The sequence below is a fragment of the Bacillus rossius genome, chromosome 1, assembly GCF_032445375.1.
Source record: "Bacillus rossius redtenbacheri isolate Brsri chromosome 1, Brsri_v3, whole genome shotgun sequence".
Classification (NCBI taxonomy): domain Eukaryota; kingdom Metazoa; phylum Arthropoda; class Insecta; order Phasmatodea; family Bacillidae; genus Bacillus; species Bacillus rossius.
In genome coordinates, this window is record NC_086330.1 from 192,785,715 (window position 1) to 192,803,594 (window position 17,880).

Sequence of the window (17,880 nt, forward strand, 5' to 3'; positions counted from 1 at the left end):
TTTCCTTTATATCTCTTTCGATTTTAAGCGTTTTCGAGCCATTCTGGGTCCTAGAACCCCTTTCCCCCTCTGGGAAAAAGCCCCAAAATTTCAATAATTTTAGGAATTTCAAATATCTATTCTTTCGAGATGGAGTGTTCCGAAACATTCGAGGTCCTGAACATCCACCCCCCCCCCTCCCTTTTTATTAAAAGTGAAAGCCACAAAATTTCGAAAAATTGGAGAAAATTGTATTAAAATTAAGTCATTACGAACTAAAGTGTCCGGGGCATGGTGGATCTTTTACCCAGAGTCGACTTCGCACCCAATTTTGTGGAAGGAGGGAGGGGGGGGGGGGGGGGGGGGGGGGGGCAAAACTCCAAATTAACGAAAAATTTCAAAATTTTTGTAAATTTAAGTATACTTTTTTACTATTTGGAGAGTTTCCGAGCCATTCGGGGTCCTCAAACTACCCTCCCCCCACAAGGAGTCAAAGACCCAATAATTAAACAATTTCCCAAACTTTCGAAAACCTATTCTCTTTCGGTTTGAAGTGTTTACGAGCCATTCGGGGTCTTCAACATCACCCCCCCCCCCCCTTCCCTGAGTCAAAGCCCCAAAATTTAGAAAATTTCAAAAATCATTCTCTTTCGATTTTTAGTGTTTCCCTGCCATTCAGGGTCCTCAAAATAACCCCCCCCCTCTGGGAACAAAGCCCCAAAATCTCGAAAATTTCAGGATTTTCAAATATCATTTCTTTCGAGATGGAGTGTTCCGATCCATTCGAGGTCCTGAACCGCCACCCCCCCTTTTCTCAAAAGTGAAAGCCACAAAATATCGAAAAATTGGAGGAAATTGTATTAAAATTAAGTCATTACTAACTAAAGTGTCCGGGGGATGGCGGAACGTTTACCTAAAGACGTGTTCTCCAACAAATTTGTGGTAAGGGGATTGGGGGAATGAAAAACCCAAAAATTTCGAAAAATTTCTTAAATTTAAGAATACTTTTTTTACTATTTGGAGTGTTTCCGAGCCATTCGGGGTCCTCTAACTACCCTCCCCCCACAAGGAGTCAAAGACCCAATAATTAAAAAAATTCCCAAAATTTCCAAAAACCTATTCTTTTTCGATTTGGAGTGTTTACGAGCCATTCGGGGTCCTCAGCATAAACCCCCCCCCCCCTCAGGGGTCAAAACCCCAAAATTTCAAAAATTTCAAAAATCATTCTTTCGATTTTTATTGTTTCCCAGCCATTCAGGGTCCTCAAAATCACCCCTCCCCCTCTGGGGACAAAGCCCCAAAATTTCGACAATTTCAGGAATTTCAAATATCATTTCTTTTGAGATGGAGTGTTCCAAACTATTCGAGGTCCTGAACATCCACTTTCCGCAAAAGTGAACGCCCCAAAATTTTGAAATATAAGAATATATATAATTGGATTTTGGTATGTATGACGTCGATAAACTCTTACACCGTTTGACCGATCGCCATGAAAGTTGGCACATCAAAGTGTTTTTATCATGAAGAAGGTTTTTATGCTATCCATTTTTTTTGTAACTCGCCGCTAGATGGCGCTGTAGCGCATCAACTTCTAAACCTTTCAACCGATCGCCCTGCTTCATAGGTCACAGATACACAAACAGTAATTATGTGTCATTTCTTAATGTCCAACACACTGGACATATCGCTATCCATTTTGCTGTAACTCGCGGACAATATATCACCCGGTGTTCAGCCCGGGCAAAGCCGGGTACTGCAGCTAGTATTATATGCTTTGTTTAAATAATGTAAGTGTGTAGTTCTCTTTCCATGATAATTGATTGTATTAGGTGACGTAAAACAAAATTAAGTTAAGTGTACAAACACTGCGGGACATATTATAACTTACAATTAAAACTTTCCATTTAAGCCACTTTTGTGCTTTTTTGGAGCAATAGCAACTTATACCATAGAATATTAGTATAATAATTACATAATTTAATAAATTCTGGGAAATGTACCCAAAATCACCCAGAGTGCATTACCGACAAAACAAAAAATCACAAAACTTCATAAATATCACAAATATCTGAAGATAAGAGAGTGAAGTGAAATGATATGAGACACAACGCAAAATTACGTATCACATAATGTTGGTACCCTTAACGACTTGTGAGACATTTATTTTTCGCTTCTTCATCACAACACTGCATCATGGTTTTTATTAATTCCCGCTCTCCGCTATGTATCACTTTACCGCGCCTCTGCGAGCTGCCACCTTCGCCTTCCATTTTCGGGTATACACTGAAGGGCGATATTTTCCTAACAGCCACTACACGGCTCTTGGCTACGTGTCGCCTGCTCACCCCCTCTTCTTTCTCCTGTCCCGCTGTCCCCTATAAAGGTAATTTCTACACTTTATAGAAATCGGTTTATTTATTTTATTCACGCTTAACATTTTCATCAGTTTAATTATGGTTCGCTTATTCTATGCAATTGTGTGTGATTTGAATAGTATTTTGCTTTGTCTATGATTATGATTTTATCTTTGGTCATAAACTTAAAATTATTTTTAATTCATTTTCTCTGCATTTTTAAAGAAAAGGAGTTTTTTTTATTACTTAATTTCTGGATAAACAGTTCATGTTTTGTCAAAATTTAGAGAATCGCGGTGTTATTAACAAGACAGAAAAAAAAGGGTTCTTTTAGAATGTTCCGCAGTAAGCACGTTTTAAGTTAGATTCTACAAATATATACTACAAGAAATATGACAATATTAAATAATTCAAGCTGGATTGCTGAAAATTGGAGAAGATTTATAGATATTTGCAAGGAATTAAGTGGATTTATATAAAATTATTTACGAAGAATTACCAGATATTATCAACGAGACCTGAACCATTAGCTGCGGATATCGACGTGTATAAAAGAACTTACCATGAATATATAATTTCGAGGATAATATGAAATTGACCTGCTAAAGAATAATCGACTAATTCAATGAAGATTTGATGCCCGAGTCTACTTCTGTACTTCTGTCCTGCTCAACCACGACTGACTGAAGGAAGGTGGAAGAACGTTTCAACTCGACGATGGAGTATCCAGAGAAGGACGATCCGTGAGCCAGTCCGACTACCAGCCCCAGGAGACCGTTCGAGAGGAGTGTCCGGAGGACTGCTTCTACCAGTACCTAGAGTGATGGATGTCGCTGTCTGTTGATCGCGCTGTGCAGTGGTCACCGAGGATTGCCTATTTTCCCTGGTGTGGTTTGCTGAAACCGAGGTTGGTTTGTCCCAGTCCCGTCCCGTCGCTGTATAAACTTTCGTCGTTACGTTCAAGAGTTCTATCCACGTTAATAAACAATTATTCATTCAAAGAGACTTAAAGCATTGAAAGTTTAAACAAAAATTGTAACAACTATTCTTCATACATGTTAACTTGGCTAATTTAATTATCGTATATTTTACCGGGATCCCAGTATTACATAGTTTTAGACGTAGTACATGATTGGAATTCATTTTGGAGTTAGAAACTATTAAGATGTTTACTCTGGTGTAGTATGTTTTCACTGAAACACAGAGGTTTGCTCACCGACTGATTACTAAACGGCACACACTCATAATACATACATAATTTATTTTAGCTTGTTGTAACTTTCAACATGAACTAAACTTTAAAGTAGAGATAATATTAATTTACTTTCATCTGAAGTAACTGATTTACATCTTTGCATAAACATTAATTTTAGCAACTGGATTACGACTTTGCACTTGGATTGATGAGGAACTAAAACCCCTGTAAGAATTCCAATCATCTGAGATTAGCAAATAATTTTAATTATACTATAGTGTGATTTTATTAATTCTGTGGATCAAATATGTTATATGAATGTTATGTCAACGATAAAGAAACACTTAGATAATACACTACCATTTGTCACAGATACCACATACTTTTATTTACCACAGATAAAATAGTTACACTAAGAAGTATTTTCAGTTTGGATTCGAGTAAGGTTAATTTACATTATTCAATTCATTCATTCTGGCAGGACACCACAGATGTTAAGAAATATACAATAAATAATTAATAATTTCCGTTTGACACATTAGTGGGTTCCGCCCACCCCGCACCCCCGCGCTGAGAGACGCCAAGATAACTGCCGGGCACAGTACACCCAGCTTGCTTGATCATAACAGGGTGTCCAGTGAAAATGGATTTCAAAAATCCCTGACGTTTCCCTGTTTTCCCTGACAAAATTAGGATTTTCCCTGACACTATGCTCGTTCCCATTTAAATTCTTATAAACTTTGTCAATATTTTTTACACTATAATATATGTAAAAATATACTGCGAAATTTTAAGCAACAGCAACTGTGTAAATAGGTCTAATACTAAAATACAAAATGTGAAAAAAATATATGAAATATGTTTATTGTACTCACATATCACCATGTTCCTCAATTTCTTCAAGAGTTACTCACTAGATGGTTTTGAAAACATAAGTCAGTTCCACTTCATATTTAAAAATAATATATATAGTATTCAAATTAGCTAAGTATGCAATAGTTCCAAACTTAAAACTTTAAAAAAACCTTTTAAGTCCAATCACAAATTAAAATTTTAACAAAGGTTTTTCTTAGCAGCACTACTTTTTTAAAGCTTCTATCTGGAAGCTTAATACAGCAGCTTCTTTTTCAGCATCTTCCAAGATTTTCTTTTTCTTAGCTTCCAAAGCAGAGAGTTCAGCAGCTGCTTTTCTTTTTCTTGTGTTTTGTTCTTCCTTTTCCTGTAATAACTTATTCTGTTGTTCCGTGTATTCCTTGTATTTTAAATATGCATTACGAGCAGCATGAATAAATCTTTTAGATACGACAAAATTATCCAGACCTCCAGCTGACAAAATACCATCATGAATTGTACGCTGTGCAATCAGTGAAATGTCCAGCTGATTTTCTACCAAGCACTGTTTGTTTATTGAAAATCCCCTTTCTACTGCTGCGTTGCCATGAGACATAATAAATATCATTTTCAAAAAAGATGCTAAATGCCCTGTATTTTCACTACAGTAAACATTTAAAAGGTCAAACCAAAACTTATCCAGGCGTACTTTGGATCGGACATGGAGTTTCAAATGTTCCTGCACTGCAGTCAATGAACACAATCTTTTGAATTCCTTCGATATTTTGTCACCTTGAATTCCAGAGAGCCAATTATGACTAACAAATATATCTAAGGCACATGACAGCCTCTTGATCGCCAAATTGGGAATAAGGGCTACAGAAGGATCAGCAAATGAAATGCCTCTTGTCAAGCTGAATGTAAGAGGTGAGCGCTTTAAAATCCTTTTCACACATTCCTGCAGGCATTTTAGACAGTCTGCTCTAAATAATTCCATATCCTTCTGACTTGCATTTTCTGAACGTAATGCAGCTCGTGTCCCAAAACCTAAGTCAATTTTTTTACTTGACACAAGATTATTTGCAGATAAATCTATTTTGCTCAGGGTAGTATTTGCCATTACGTCTGCTTTGACAAATCTAGTCATAAAATTCTTGATGACTGAAGAAAAGTCGGAAAAGAGGTACGGCGCCATGGGGTCATTTGTTTGATATTCTTTGAGAAGTGGTTCAACTTCAGCAGCAACAGATGAAAAAAAAGCAAGTTTAGGTCCAAGTAACACATCTTTAATAGCACTTTTCACTATAACAAAACTAGCACACGTAGGTTCTGTATTTGACTTTAGACCAGCAACATAGTTCCGAAGATTTGGTAAAATTTCAATGCTCTGTCTGCTACAGGAACGTTGTCTAACCAACGAACTGGACAAAATTTTAGAGGAAACAAGCTGGAACCAAATATTCTAATGTAGTCTGCACGACGAGTGGGGATGTTATGAAACAGGTTGTAAATAGCACGCAAGAATTTAACAATTTCCCAACCAGTTTCCTTCATTGCGCCTTTGAAGGCACAGTGTAATGAATGTAAGCCACAAGTGCCGATATCCAATATTACCCCCTCATCAGTACGACCTTCCTTCAAATCTTGCTTCAAGTCTTTTAAAAACCGCAAATTTACATTGAGGCCATCCATCGACACCTGTATAATTTTGTGTAATGTATTCACAGGCAAAGAGTTTTTAAAAGCACTTAACAGGTCTGCTGCAGTCGAATGGCCGAGAAATGCTGATGTAAGATATCGAGTGCAAGTAATTGAATCATCTTCATTCCAGTAACGGACAGAAATGTCCATTTGCTGTTTCTGGGCAATTTTATTTAAACTTTCATCAAAGCCAACTACAAGATGAGAAGATTTTGATATATCAGCATGCAGTTCCTTTTGAAATTCTGGAGCCAATCCGTGAACTATTGTATAGGATACTTTCGATTTTCCCAACTGCAATTTAGCTGCAATTTTGCTGTCGTGATACATCTTACGATGCATTGCTACACTATTTTCTGCATTCCTTAAGGAATTATGAGCCATACCACAATACAAACACCAAAGTATTTCGGCACGTGTTACAGAATCATTTAATAAGTAATTTGTCAATGATTTTGATTCCTTTCTAGCACTGCCACATGTGCACGTGCAAGAACATGTTGCGGATGGGTTTAGATAAGAATTATCAGCATTCGAGGAAGTATCAGGCAGAGATTTAGAACTGCTGACTGGATCTGTTTGGAACAACGGAGGGGAAGATACTTGAGGTGAGCTGGGTACATCAGAACTAAACAATTTTGAAGATTCAGACAAAGGTGAAGAAGACTCTGAAGCAGAATTATTTTGTGACGCTGCTGATGTAGGCCTAGTTGTTTTACAGTACACTGCTATGGATGAACTCATGTGAAATCCTTGCACTCTTCTGCTGTGTTTCACTCCAGATGCATGACTGGTAAGAGCCTGCTTCCCCATATTACTCAGTTCAATCCTGTGATTGCAAAGTTTGCACCAAGCTGCAAATGGGCTGCCATCAATAGCCTGAGCCCATGAGAGGGATGGGTTCTGGTTCCATTCATCCCTGAATGTAGTTTTTCTGAGTTTTGAAGCCATGTTGTGACCTGTTAAAATTAAATAATTTTTTACCTTTATCACACTAATCTTTAAAATAATATTCTTGTGAGAAAATTAACCTATTTTTCATTAATTAGCAAATAAACGTTTCAGGCACCACAAACACAGATAAAATCAATGCAAGTACTGATAGGCCTATCAGCACATATTTTCTATACAAAGTAACCGTCAGCTTCAACTTCAAGCATCTTTTATAAGATAGGCCTAGGCCTAATGTAAACTTATGAACTGAAAATAAATCTGAAAAAATATAGGATATGTTCCAGCAACAATAGCTTGTTTCAGGAAATAGTCACATTTTATCTACAAAATTGCTGTGTGTTCATGTATTTTAAAAAATTTGCATTATCCGGCCTGGCCTACTTCGAAGCAAGAAAAATGCCTAACTAACGTAAAATTCAAAAAATAAATAATATAGTACGTTACAACATGACTTGTGTTTGACCCGATTTATAAACTCTGCAAGCACGCATGTCCGAATCAAAAAGTTGAACTCTCACCTTCTTAATGTTCCGGTTTATAAACAGTTTATAAACCGGAACGTGAAAAAAGGTGAGTGTTCTACTTTTTGCTTTACTCAGACATGCGTGCTTGCGGAGTTTACAAACCAAGAACATCACGAACCGTTGCCGAGCGAACGAAACAAATTAGGCAACAGTTTGCGACTTGCCCATAGAGCAACTATAGTAGAGTATACATACATTTTGTTTCTTACCTTTGTTTGGCTGATGATATAATAATTCACTTATCCATCAACAAAAACGATAACCAAAATCAACAAGAGTACACAAATGCGCGCCATTTTGGCCAGCCTAACAGGCCGCAATGTGTACAGCCATGTGCCGATTATAATCGATACGTCGATCATTGTGTACGCGGCGAATTGAACAATCGATATGCATATTGTATCGTGCTGCTGCGTGAAGAACAAACACGGCCAAAATTTCCAGACGATTTTTAAAAAATCCCTGACATTTCCCTGACTTTTCCCTGACACACGAAATTCCCTGACAATTCCCGGTTTTCCAGGTTTTCCAGGTCGCTGGACACCCTGTCATAAGTTCGACAATGTGTGGAAAACGCCCAACTTGTCAGGTTGGATGTTGGGTTCAAGGTCAGGTAAAAAAAAAAGACAAGATATGTGTGAAATGTTGGTAAGGACCCATAGAACATTACAGCATTAGTTTAGCAATCGTCAACATTATTCATAAATTCAAATGTGGTTGTAATTGGTTTGGCCATTTCAGGCTAGGTTAGGTACTCTGGGCTATGATTCGCACATTGAGGTTTAGGTTAATATGGTCAGGTCTGCTAAGTTAAATATATTAATACCTTATTTCATGTGCAACACTACTGTAGAAAAAAATTGTGGGCGAGTCTTTCAGTACTTGCCAGTGATGTGTCCTCGTCTAATCTCAGAAACTAGCAAATTCCAGTGTTCTCACATTGCAAATAAACTTATACAAAACTCTGACACAGAATTTAACATAGCGTTCTTAAAAATAACGCAAATAGTGAGAAATATATATAAAAAGCGGTACGCTACCTAAAAATTAATCAAATCTTGTCAAAAGTTTCTGAAATAACTAATGCATAGCTCTACGTAAAAAAATTTTTTGATTCTGTAAGGAGGCATTGCGATTAATCAATTAGTTAACTGTTTGAACAATTGGATAGGTTAGGTTACTAGTGTCAATCGGCATTAACAGTTTGTGTTAGGTTAGTTACATTATAGGTACTTAAAATGGATTGACTGGTTGGACAAAATCAGTCTTTTTTTTAAATTTTTTTTCTGTAAAATAACCAAGAATAACTTAACTGTGTTTGTGATGAAAAGTAAATCCTATTCAATGCGTTTGAATTTCTCTATGTTGAATTTCGGCACGCTCATGATGATTTTTAAACCTTGTTTCCAGTGTTGTTAAAAGTACTCGGAAAAAGTAATTGGGCTCAATTACAATTACTCTGGAGATAATGTAACTAATTACAAGTAAAAATTACTTTACATAGAAGTAATCAGTAAAATTACAATTACAATTACTTTCCGCTACCATTTTAAAACTGACCTACGATTAAATTTTTTTTACACTTTGTTACATTAATAAACATACATATTTGTTTTGTTAAAAAATATGATTTCATGTGATGATTAAATTTATTATATTTAATTAAATGAATAATATTTGAGGACAAACTTGCTTGAATAACACCAAACGACTTCATACAAGTAGTGGAATTGACATTACAAAACAATTGTATTTTAAAGTTCTCATCAGATAGATTCCCTCTCTTGATGGCAAAAACATCTTTACCAACACTAAAAAGACGCTCAACGACGACAGCGATGTGTTAAATTTTTACAATGCAGATTTTAGGATAGGGTAATGTTGGAGACACTGCAAGTCACTATGGCTCCTCATTTTTTATCATAGATGTTGTGCATACGATCGTAGCACTACAAGCGTAAAATTATAAACTTTACTAATACAAAAGTGTATGATCTTCTTGTTCTTAATTGTATTCATTATACGTTCCGAGAATAAAAGTAACGGCAAGTAAATATAAAGTATCGATTACCTTAATGTATTGATTACAATTAATGTTATGTATTCCGATTACAAGTACGAATTACATTTTTAAATGTAATTCGTTACAAGTATAAATTACTTGAAAAGTAATCGTTACAAGTAATCCGATTACTTGTAATTCGTTATTTAACAACACTGCTTGTTTCACATAAATATCACTCCTGGGAATCAGGCACAAACTATGAATATACGAAACATGATTAAAAGTGAAGGACAAAATAAATTGTTCTTATATAATTTTGTGAGTAAACTCAATTTGCAGGTAGAATACACTGATTTATTTTGACAAGTTGTATTACTACTAAGTAGGGATGTGCGGATACCCAATAATTTCAACTTCGATTTGATTCCTCAACTATTTGAACCCGGAACCGAAACTAAAATTTGAAATTGAAAAATTGGGGAAAATTTTTCAAAAGTAAAAAAATTGAAGAAAGAAATTGACAGCTACCGTTTAACTGATTGCTAGACATAAATTAATTCGTCAATCATCATTAATGTAACTCGTAAAATTGCTGCGCACTTTCACTCAAGCAAATTTCATAACGTTATAAAATATAGGTTAGGCCGAACATTAAATTTTTTTCAAAGATCGTGTATGATATAATTTGCACGTTCAGAACCACTAACTGTTTAGGCTTGCAAAGATAAATACCTTACGAAAAATGTTGTTTATGAAATAGTTTAACAATCTGCTGAAACATTTTTATTTCTGTCTACTTACGGCATATTACTCATGAACATTTCTCACGTTGCACGGGAAAAAAATATTGTTGGTTTATTTGTTTTGAAAAATAAATAACACGTATTAAAAATGAATTTTATAACCATCAATGCACAATATTGAATATTCTGTTAACAGTTAAAATATTTCCTTGTTCAACCATAACCAACATTAAAACATTCACGACATGAAAATATTTTAGCGGTGCCGGACGTGTAGACCAGTTGACATGCCACCATTTATCATTTATCATTTATCGCGCAGGCCGACACAAAGGAATCGAATCACTGAATCGTAACATTCTGTCAGTATCGAAGTACTGTTTACTGATTATGCTTTTGCCTTTTAAAAAACTTAATTAAAGCTGATCATCGTTGTGTGGTTTAACTTCATGAAGTTAATAAATTAATCATATTTACGTATTTTTTTCGTTTTTAGGGGAACAGTTCTTGTTGAAAAAAACTAAGAAATATATGTTACTTATTGGTTTTAATTTAAATAAACTTACTGGCTAGACTATGCTGCATACGTCATATGTGCAAATGCAGGTTAATTAATAAATTATACTTCTGTGCGCAGAATGCATCGCACTATCTCGGTGACTCCAGTGAGGCAGCTGACTTTACCGTTGGTAACATTTGACATCTTTAAACAGTGGTGAAGTGATTAAATAAGTAATGGATGAAAATTGAGGCAAGTTTAAGGGCCGCAGTCATCTTTGGAAATTTTATGACAAAATATCAGAAAGCCATTCCAAATGTAAAACTTGTGGAAGTAAACTCAAAAAGGTGCATGGTAGCACTTCTAGCATGGCGAAGCACTTAACATTACACAAGAGTGTACATGCAGAGTACTTACAACTACAGAAATAATTAACTCATGCACCTTCCACATGAAGTAACAAAGTACAACTCACTTTGTCAGCTTCGTTTAATAGCTAAGAAAAGTATGGTAGAGACCATCCCAAAGCTATTTCCATAACCAATGCCATTGGCAAAATGATTGCTGTGGATCTACAGCCATACAGTATGGTTCAAGATAAAGGCTTCAAAGACTTGATGGCATTAGTTGAACCCAAGTACTCCCTACCAGACCGAACAACATTCTCTAGGCGTGTAGTGCCAGAGCTGTACAATGGGCTGGTGGAAAAAATGCACACAAAAATCAATAATGACTTCAAAGAAGGCGTCAATTCGGTGGCATTTACAACAGATATGTGTACGTCACGCAGTAATGACAGCTATTTATCATTAACATGTCATGTGGACACAGATTTCGTTCCTGTTCATCACATGCTGGGGAATGTTCTTTTCACCTGAGAACATAGTGGGGAAGCAATTGCCAATACTCTGCTTAGACTACATGCAAAGTGGGAAATTCCAAACACTATACCTACTTACAGTTTCAGATTCTGCTTGAAACATAAAATCTGCAACTGCTAAAACCAGTTGGCATTCATTTAGCTGTTTAGGGCACACTTTGCAGCTAGCCATAAATGATGCCAAAAAGGAAACTCCTGGGATTGAGGCGCTGTGCAAAAAAAGTCTTGCTATAGTGGGGCACTACAAACGTAACTCCCTAGCTCGTCAGCGTCTTCATGAATTACAAAAGCAGATGGGAAAACCAGAACATGAATTGATCCAGGATGTAGACACCTAATGGAACAGTGAGTTTGCTATGTTGAAACGACTTGTTGAACAAAAAGAGCCTATTGCTGCAGAATTAGCTTCTTCTGATGGTGTTGACAATTTAACTGCCAATGAATGGAAACTCGCAGAAGGGGCAGTCAGAATTTTAGAGCCAATAAATGATGCAACTAAAGAATTTAGTAGACAAGACTACCCCACAATTTCTCTAGTTGTACCAGTTATTGATGGGATAAAAAACTTGTTAGATACATTTGTGTGCAAAGCAGAACCAGGCGAAGGCATAATTTTCGGACGAAATTTGTTGAAGGCTGTTTTTTTCTTCTTCAGGAAGGTGCATAATTTTAAACGACTGTTACAAACATTGAAAAGCTGAAATGTATATTTCTCGCCTCAGATGAAAGGGACCTCGTTTAGTGCAAAGTGGTGTGAAGTTGTGTTTGAGTCAGTAGCTTAATGGCCTCAACTCAATGTGTAGGTGTTTTTAGCGAATATTGTAATAGAACAATATAATTTAATGTATATATATAATATACTAGCTGCCCGACCCAGCTTCGCACTGCTATACTAATAGGGAAAAAATGAGACTAAATATCCCATTTACTAGAGCTGGGCCGATCACCTATTTTGCCGATCATGCCGATGCCGATCATCTGCTGCCGATCTTGCCGATCTTCTGAGCCGATTAGAGCCTTTCAAGTACCTCTGATTACACATTGCTTTTGACGGATCACTATAAACGGTGAAATATTCCCAGACAAAACTACTTTTCATTGACATGATTACTTAAAAATCACGACATTATAAATTTCACGGACTAGCGATTATACAGGTTGTAGCATTGCAAAAAGGGTCATAAGAATATTAGAATAAATTTGAGGTGAAGGATATTTTTTTTTGTTGATATAGAAAACAGTTCAGATATGTTAAGAATTGTTATTAATTACTTTGGTTAAATTTCATGGAAAGCCTTAAACTACTTATTTCCTTGAGATACTTAATTATTAATTTGAGGGTTAACTCTAGTTCATAATAATTAATGTTAACATTTGATAATTGTCAGTAATTAAAGCAGTATAGATTATAATTTTACAGGACATCATTTTTAAACAAAAGTTTTTATATGAATTTCAACTTTGTTTACTAAATTTTTAACATTGTATTTAAATTTTTTGGGTAATTTTATATTCTATTGGATATTGCTAGTGTAATATTTTGAGAATAGTCTGGAAGGTACAGAAGGAAGAGCGGACAGGCGCGACACTCTGGCGCCAGAAAGCTATTTTTCACTTTGTAAATGCGTGTTTGGGATTTACGCGTCACGTTGTACGCACAGCTGTAGCGACCGTCTGGAAGGGTCTCTGGAGGCTACCACTAGCCAGCCAATCAGGGCGAGTCCTGGCGTGGTGTGATGCGCTCGGCCGAAATTCCTTATTTGGGCATGTTGATGAATGCTGTACTGTGATTGGTCAGTTGGCCCACGGGGTTGCCTCCCTTGTTTTCACCTATACAAGGGAAGGTAATCTCGTCGACCAAGTCACTTGTTGCTCGATCGTCGCCGAACTCGGTCGCGTCGTCGGCAAGTCACGAAACAAATGAAAAATTATTAAGGGACAATTTAACGCCTAGGGGCTGGGGCCACGCCGTAGTTTTTTAACCTAATTTCATTTTTTTTTCGGACTATGTATTAGAAATTTAGGCCCTAGGCGTCGGCATCGGCCCGACTCGTGTGATTTCGGTCCGCGATCAACGGTACCTTGAGTTAGGTAACTAACCAAGGGACATTAACAAAGTTTTTTTTTTTTTCTCTTCTTTGGCGAGTGACAAGACTCCTCGACCATCAACGGCAATATGTATGGTGCTGTGGTATGTATTTGGACCTCATCCTATCAAAATTCAAAGATATCGTTAAAATTCGTATAAGAAAAGACAAAAACTGTACAAGTAACGAAGTTTTTCTAATTAAATTCATTTGTAAAATTGTGTATTGAAGCCATGTAACGATGAGAAAAAACATTTTTTTAAAGAAATAAACAAAGATAATTTAAAATAAACTCTTTTATTTCCAAATAAAGCAGAACCTCAGGAACATTGTTTGTTTTGTATTGTTACGTTTCTATGTGTGGTTAGCCGGGCAAAAACATACAACGTAGCAACATGGCTGCCCAGCCGCGGGGCACGAATTTAGACACTGCCTGATGATAAAAGTAAACATTCGGAAAAAATAGTAAAAACTTATCAAGTAAAAGCCAATCATGTCTAAATTAACTATGGTAATACCTTTTGGAACATCGGCAAAATTATAACTTGTGAACGAGTGATTCGAGAGTGGATCGTGTGATCTTCGCGTCGTACTTGTAAACATCAACAAACGAAAACGAGCGTGAGAAGCCAGCATTCACCGTATAAGAACATCGCGGGACATCGTGGGAAAGGAATGCGACGAGAACTACATTTTAAAACATCGTAGAACAGCGCTTCACAGAACATCGTGGGACACGATTCCAGCAACATAGATCATCTCGGTACTTCGCAGGACAACGAGGGATGAATCGGTACTTCGCGGGACAACGAGGGATGAATCGCCGGAAACAGCAAGTCTAAATTGGACAGAAACTTACATTCTTATGGTCTAAATTTTGTATTTGTGGTTATCATTGTTTAAAGTTTTTTTTTAGTGTGTTTTTAAAGAGTTGTTTACGTTTTCTGGTAATTTATAATAGTAAAAACAAAAGAAAAATGTGTACAGACAGTCAGGATGACCTTGCGGGTTTTCCTGAAACTTCAGGAATGTCCGATCCTAATTTGAATATTGAATTAGTGCAGGAGCAGTCGGAAAACATGGAACAGCCTGCAAATGGTAGTCCAGTAGAGGTTATGGGGGGGTCAGGTATGTCTAATCAAATGTTAGAAAAATTAATGATAATGATGGATAACATGTCACAAGGTCAGACTGAATTCAGGTATATAATGGAACAAAAATTAGAGCTGGGCCGATCACCTATTTTGCCGATCATGCCGATGCCGATCATCTGCTGCCGATCTTGCCGATCTTCTGAGCCGATTAGAGCCTTTCAAGTACCTCTGATTACACGTTGCTTTTGACGGATCACTATAAACGGTGAAATATTCCCAGAAAAAACTACTTTTCATTGACATGATTACTTATAAATCACCACACACACGTACACACAATTAACTGCGTAAATATGTAATAAGGTGAAACCAAATCTTCAACCTAATCACAACTACGTCATTCTGTGATCCGTGTGTGCCGGAAGACGTCAGCGATGATAATTTTATTCCCCCCAGTGCCGCCAACAAACTTTCAATAATTCCCGATTGTAAGTTAATTTGTGAATACGAAATACAGTAGAACCTCGTTAATTCGTAATGGTCGGGACCAAGATAATCACGGATTACCGAATTTCACGGACTAGCGATTATAAGCCCGGAAGGTCTTGTCAAGCTTCTTAGACACCAGCGTGCAGCTGGGTTAAGGCCAAGGTCATGCGATGTAACATCTCCCGAGGCTTACTGCGCCTTGGCAGCAGATGGATAAAAACAGTAAACTCCCCATTATTCATGTTAATTGGGACCCGCCGATGCCCGGATAATTGAAATTCTGTAAAAAAAATAATACTAATAATAAACACGGATAATCCGTTAACGGTAAGGGACGTCTTCGAATTAGTGTCTCGGCTTAAAAAAATACGGCACTGCCTAGCCATTAGTTCACGGTCATTTACAACAGCCGAAGAGAGAAAGATAAGATCGTGCTGACCTTGCACACATAAATATTGGGTAGCCCCCCACCCCCCTCACTTCATTCTACCAGCCGAATGCCAGCCAGACACGTCACTCGCCAGGCGCCTGCTGTGCGTTGGCGGGCGGAAAGTAACTCAGCAGCACGTGAAACAACATCAACATTCAAACAAACGGGAGACGGGAAGCAGAAGTCAGGACATCCCCTCAAGTTAAAAGAGTGACAAATGTGACAGCTGAAAGGGGGGCGACACAAAGGGTCGGTACAAACAGCGTAGCAGAGTTTGGCGGCCCACGCGATGGCTTGCAGTGTTTGCCGGCAACCGGCCCGCGTGACGTAAATTTTAAGCTCTGACAATTTTAGATTCTCTTTTTTTTCTGCACTTTTAAATCGTCCCGGATTATCCGATTCCCGAATTAGCGCGTCACGGATTAACAAGGTTCTACTGTACCACTAAATGGGGAACAAAACTCTTCATCAACCAGGTTTTTATACAAAAGATAAATAAGCTCTATTTCCCGCTAAACAGGGTAAGAATATTAATTTCGCTAAACAAAACTTTCAATAGGCCATATTTAGCGAGAAAAAACTAAATAGATGAATTCCCGAAGAGGTAGACTAACCACAAGACTACTAGCGCTATTTATCTGTACGATTTCCGTCGCGCGACGCGCGTCACTCTAATCTCTGGCGTCACATAACCAACCTAAACAACAGTCGCCATTCGCCATTGCGGTAATATTAACCGTAAATGGTAAACAATTACATAGTTTTCGGTTCGTAAATGATAAATAACTTTGCAAATAGTATAATGGAAAATTATTTTACCGAAAGTACCGTAAATATACGTGGAAATTGATACTTAGGTATGTAACTGTTCAATGTTTATAAAACATACGCTATCTGTTTACTTTATTGGTATATTTTTTTCGTGTGCGGTTAGTTTTAAATTATTAAATCCTATTATTTTTCAATGAATAATTGAATTTTCTTCCCGAAAAGTACCGTAAACAAACATGGAAATTTGTTAGATATAGGTAATTATTCTATGTTATAAGTTTGCAGTAGGAGACCAATGATCGGCTCAAATAATCGGCTACGTTTTGCCGATCATTATGATCGGCAAAATTAACAAAATCGGCCGATTATTACGATCGGGGATCGGCATCGGCCCAGCTCTAACAAAAATTTGATGCCACTGAAAAAAAATTAGATGCCACTGAACAAAAATTAGATGCCACTGAAAAAAAATTAACCAATACATTTGAGAGCCGATTTGATGCACTTAGGAATGATCTTAATGAACAGATCTCTTCCTGTATATGCAAAGTAAATAATTGTGAAGTGCAGATAGAGGCGGTACAGTCTAGGTTAAACACTTGTGAAAATATAGTGGGCCAAGTTCAGGAAAATTTGACGCAAACAGGTAACACAGTTCAGGAACATAGTAATAAAATTTCAGAACTTGTACAACATAATGAAAGTATACAAAACAAAATAACCAAAAATCAAGGGGATATCACAAATTTGCAGTTAAAAGTAACTGAGAATTCCCAAAATATCTATTACAATGAAAAGAAAATTCAGTAAGTCAAGGAGAATTTTGAGGCTAATGTTGAACAAATATTTACAGAAAATTCAAAAATAAATAACCAGTTAGAGAATTTCAGGGATGATGTGGGTAGAGAGTGTTTACAAAAAATGGAGGAAAAGTTGAGTAAGATTCGAGGGGATGGACAGGGTAATATTAGAAGTTCAGTTTTAACTGTAGACGAAGTAAACACTTTCGAAAAAACAGTGCCTAAATTGTTTGGTGATGACCGAGGGGTCACTCCGATACAATTTGTAACCAAATGTGAGAAAGTAGTTAACTATTTTGGTGGTTCGGATGAGCAACAGGTAGGATTGTTTATCACTAAATTGGATGGTGTTACATTGCAATGGACAATACATAAGAAGAATGAATGGAAAACATTAAAAAAAAAAAAAAAAAATTATATATTTGCCAGTTGGGTATGTATTTTTTTTAGAATAATTCAATGAAACATTATTATGAACAATCAGCTGTGCAATGTTTAAAGTATTTTTATGTTGATTTTGTAAACAAATTAAGGTCATCAAGAA

The 17,880-nt window shown here is 36.7% G+C and overlaps 2 protein-coding genes across 8 annotated transcripts in view; both read right to left on the reverse strand.

The window, feature by feature from the left end:
- The window catches only part of LOC134527188 (uncharacterized), a 412,406-nt gene that overhangs the window by 99,969 nt on the left and 294,557 nt on the right, over positions 1-17,880 (reverse strand). The gene's annotated exons all lie outside the window — the stretch shown is intronic.
- Positions 5,701-8,832, reverse strand: LOC134527187 (uncharacterized). The gene is made up of 2 exons (XM_063359629.1): positions 7,748-8,832; positions 5,701-7,019 (listed from the first exon to the last, which is right to left on the reverse strand). Exon 2 carries the CDS (start codon positions 7,009-7,011, stop codon positions 5,701-5,703), a length of 1,311 nt encoding a protein of 436 aa, XP_063215699.1. The 5' UTR covers positions 7,012-7,019; positions 7,748-8,832.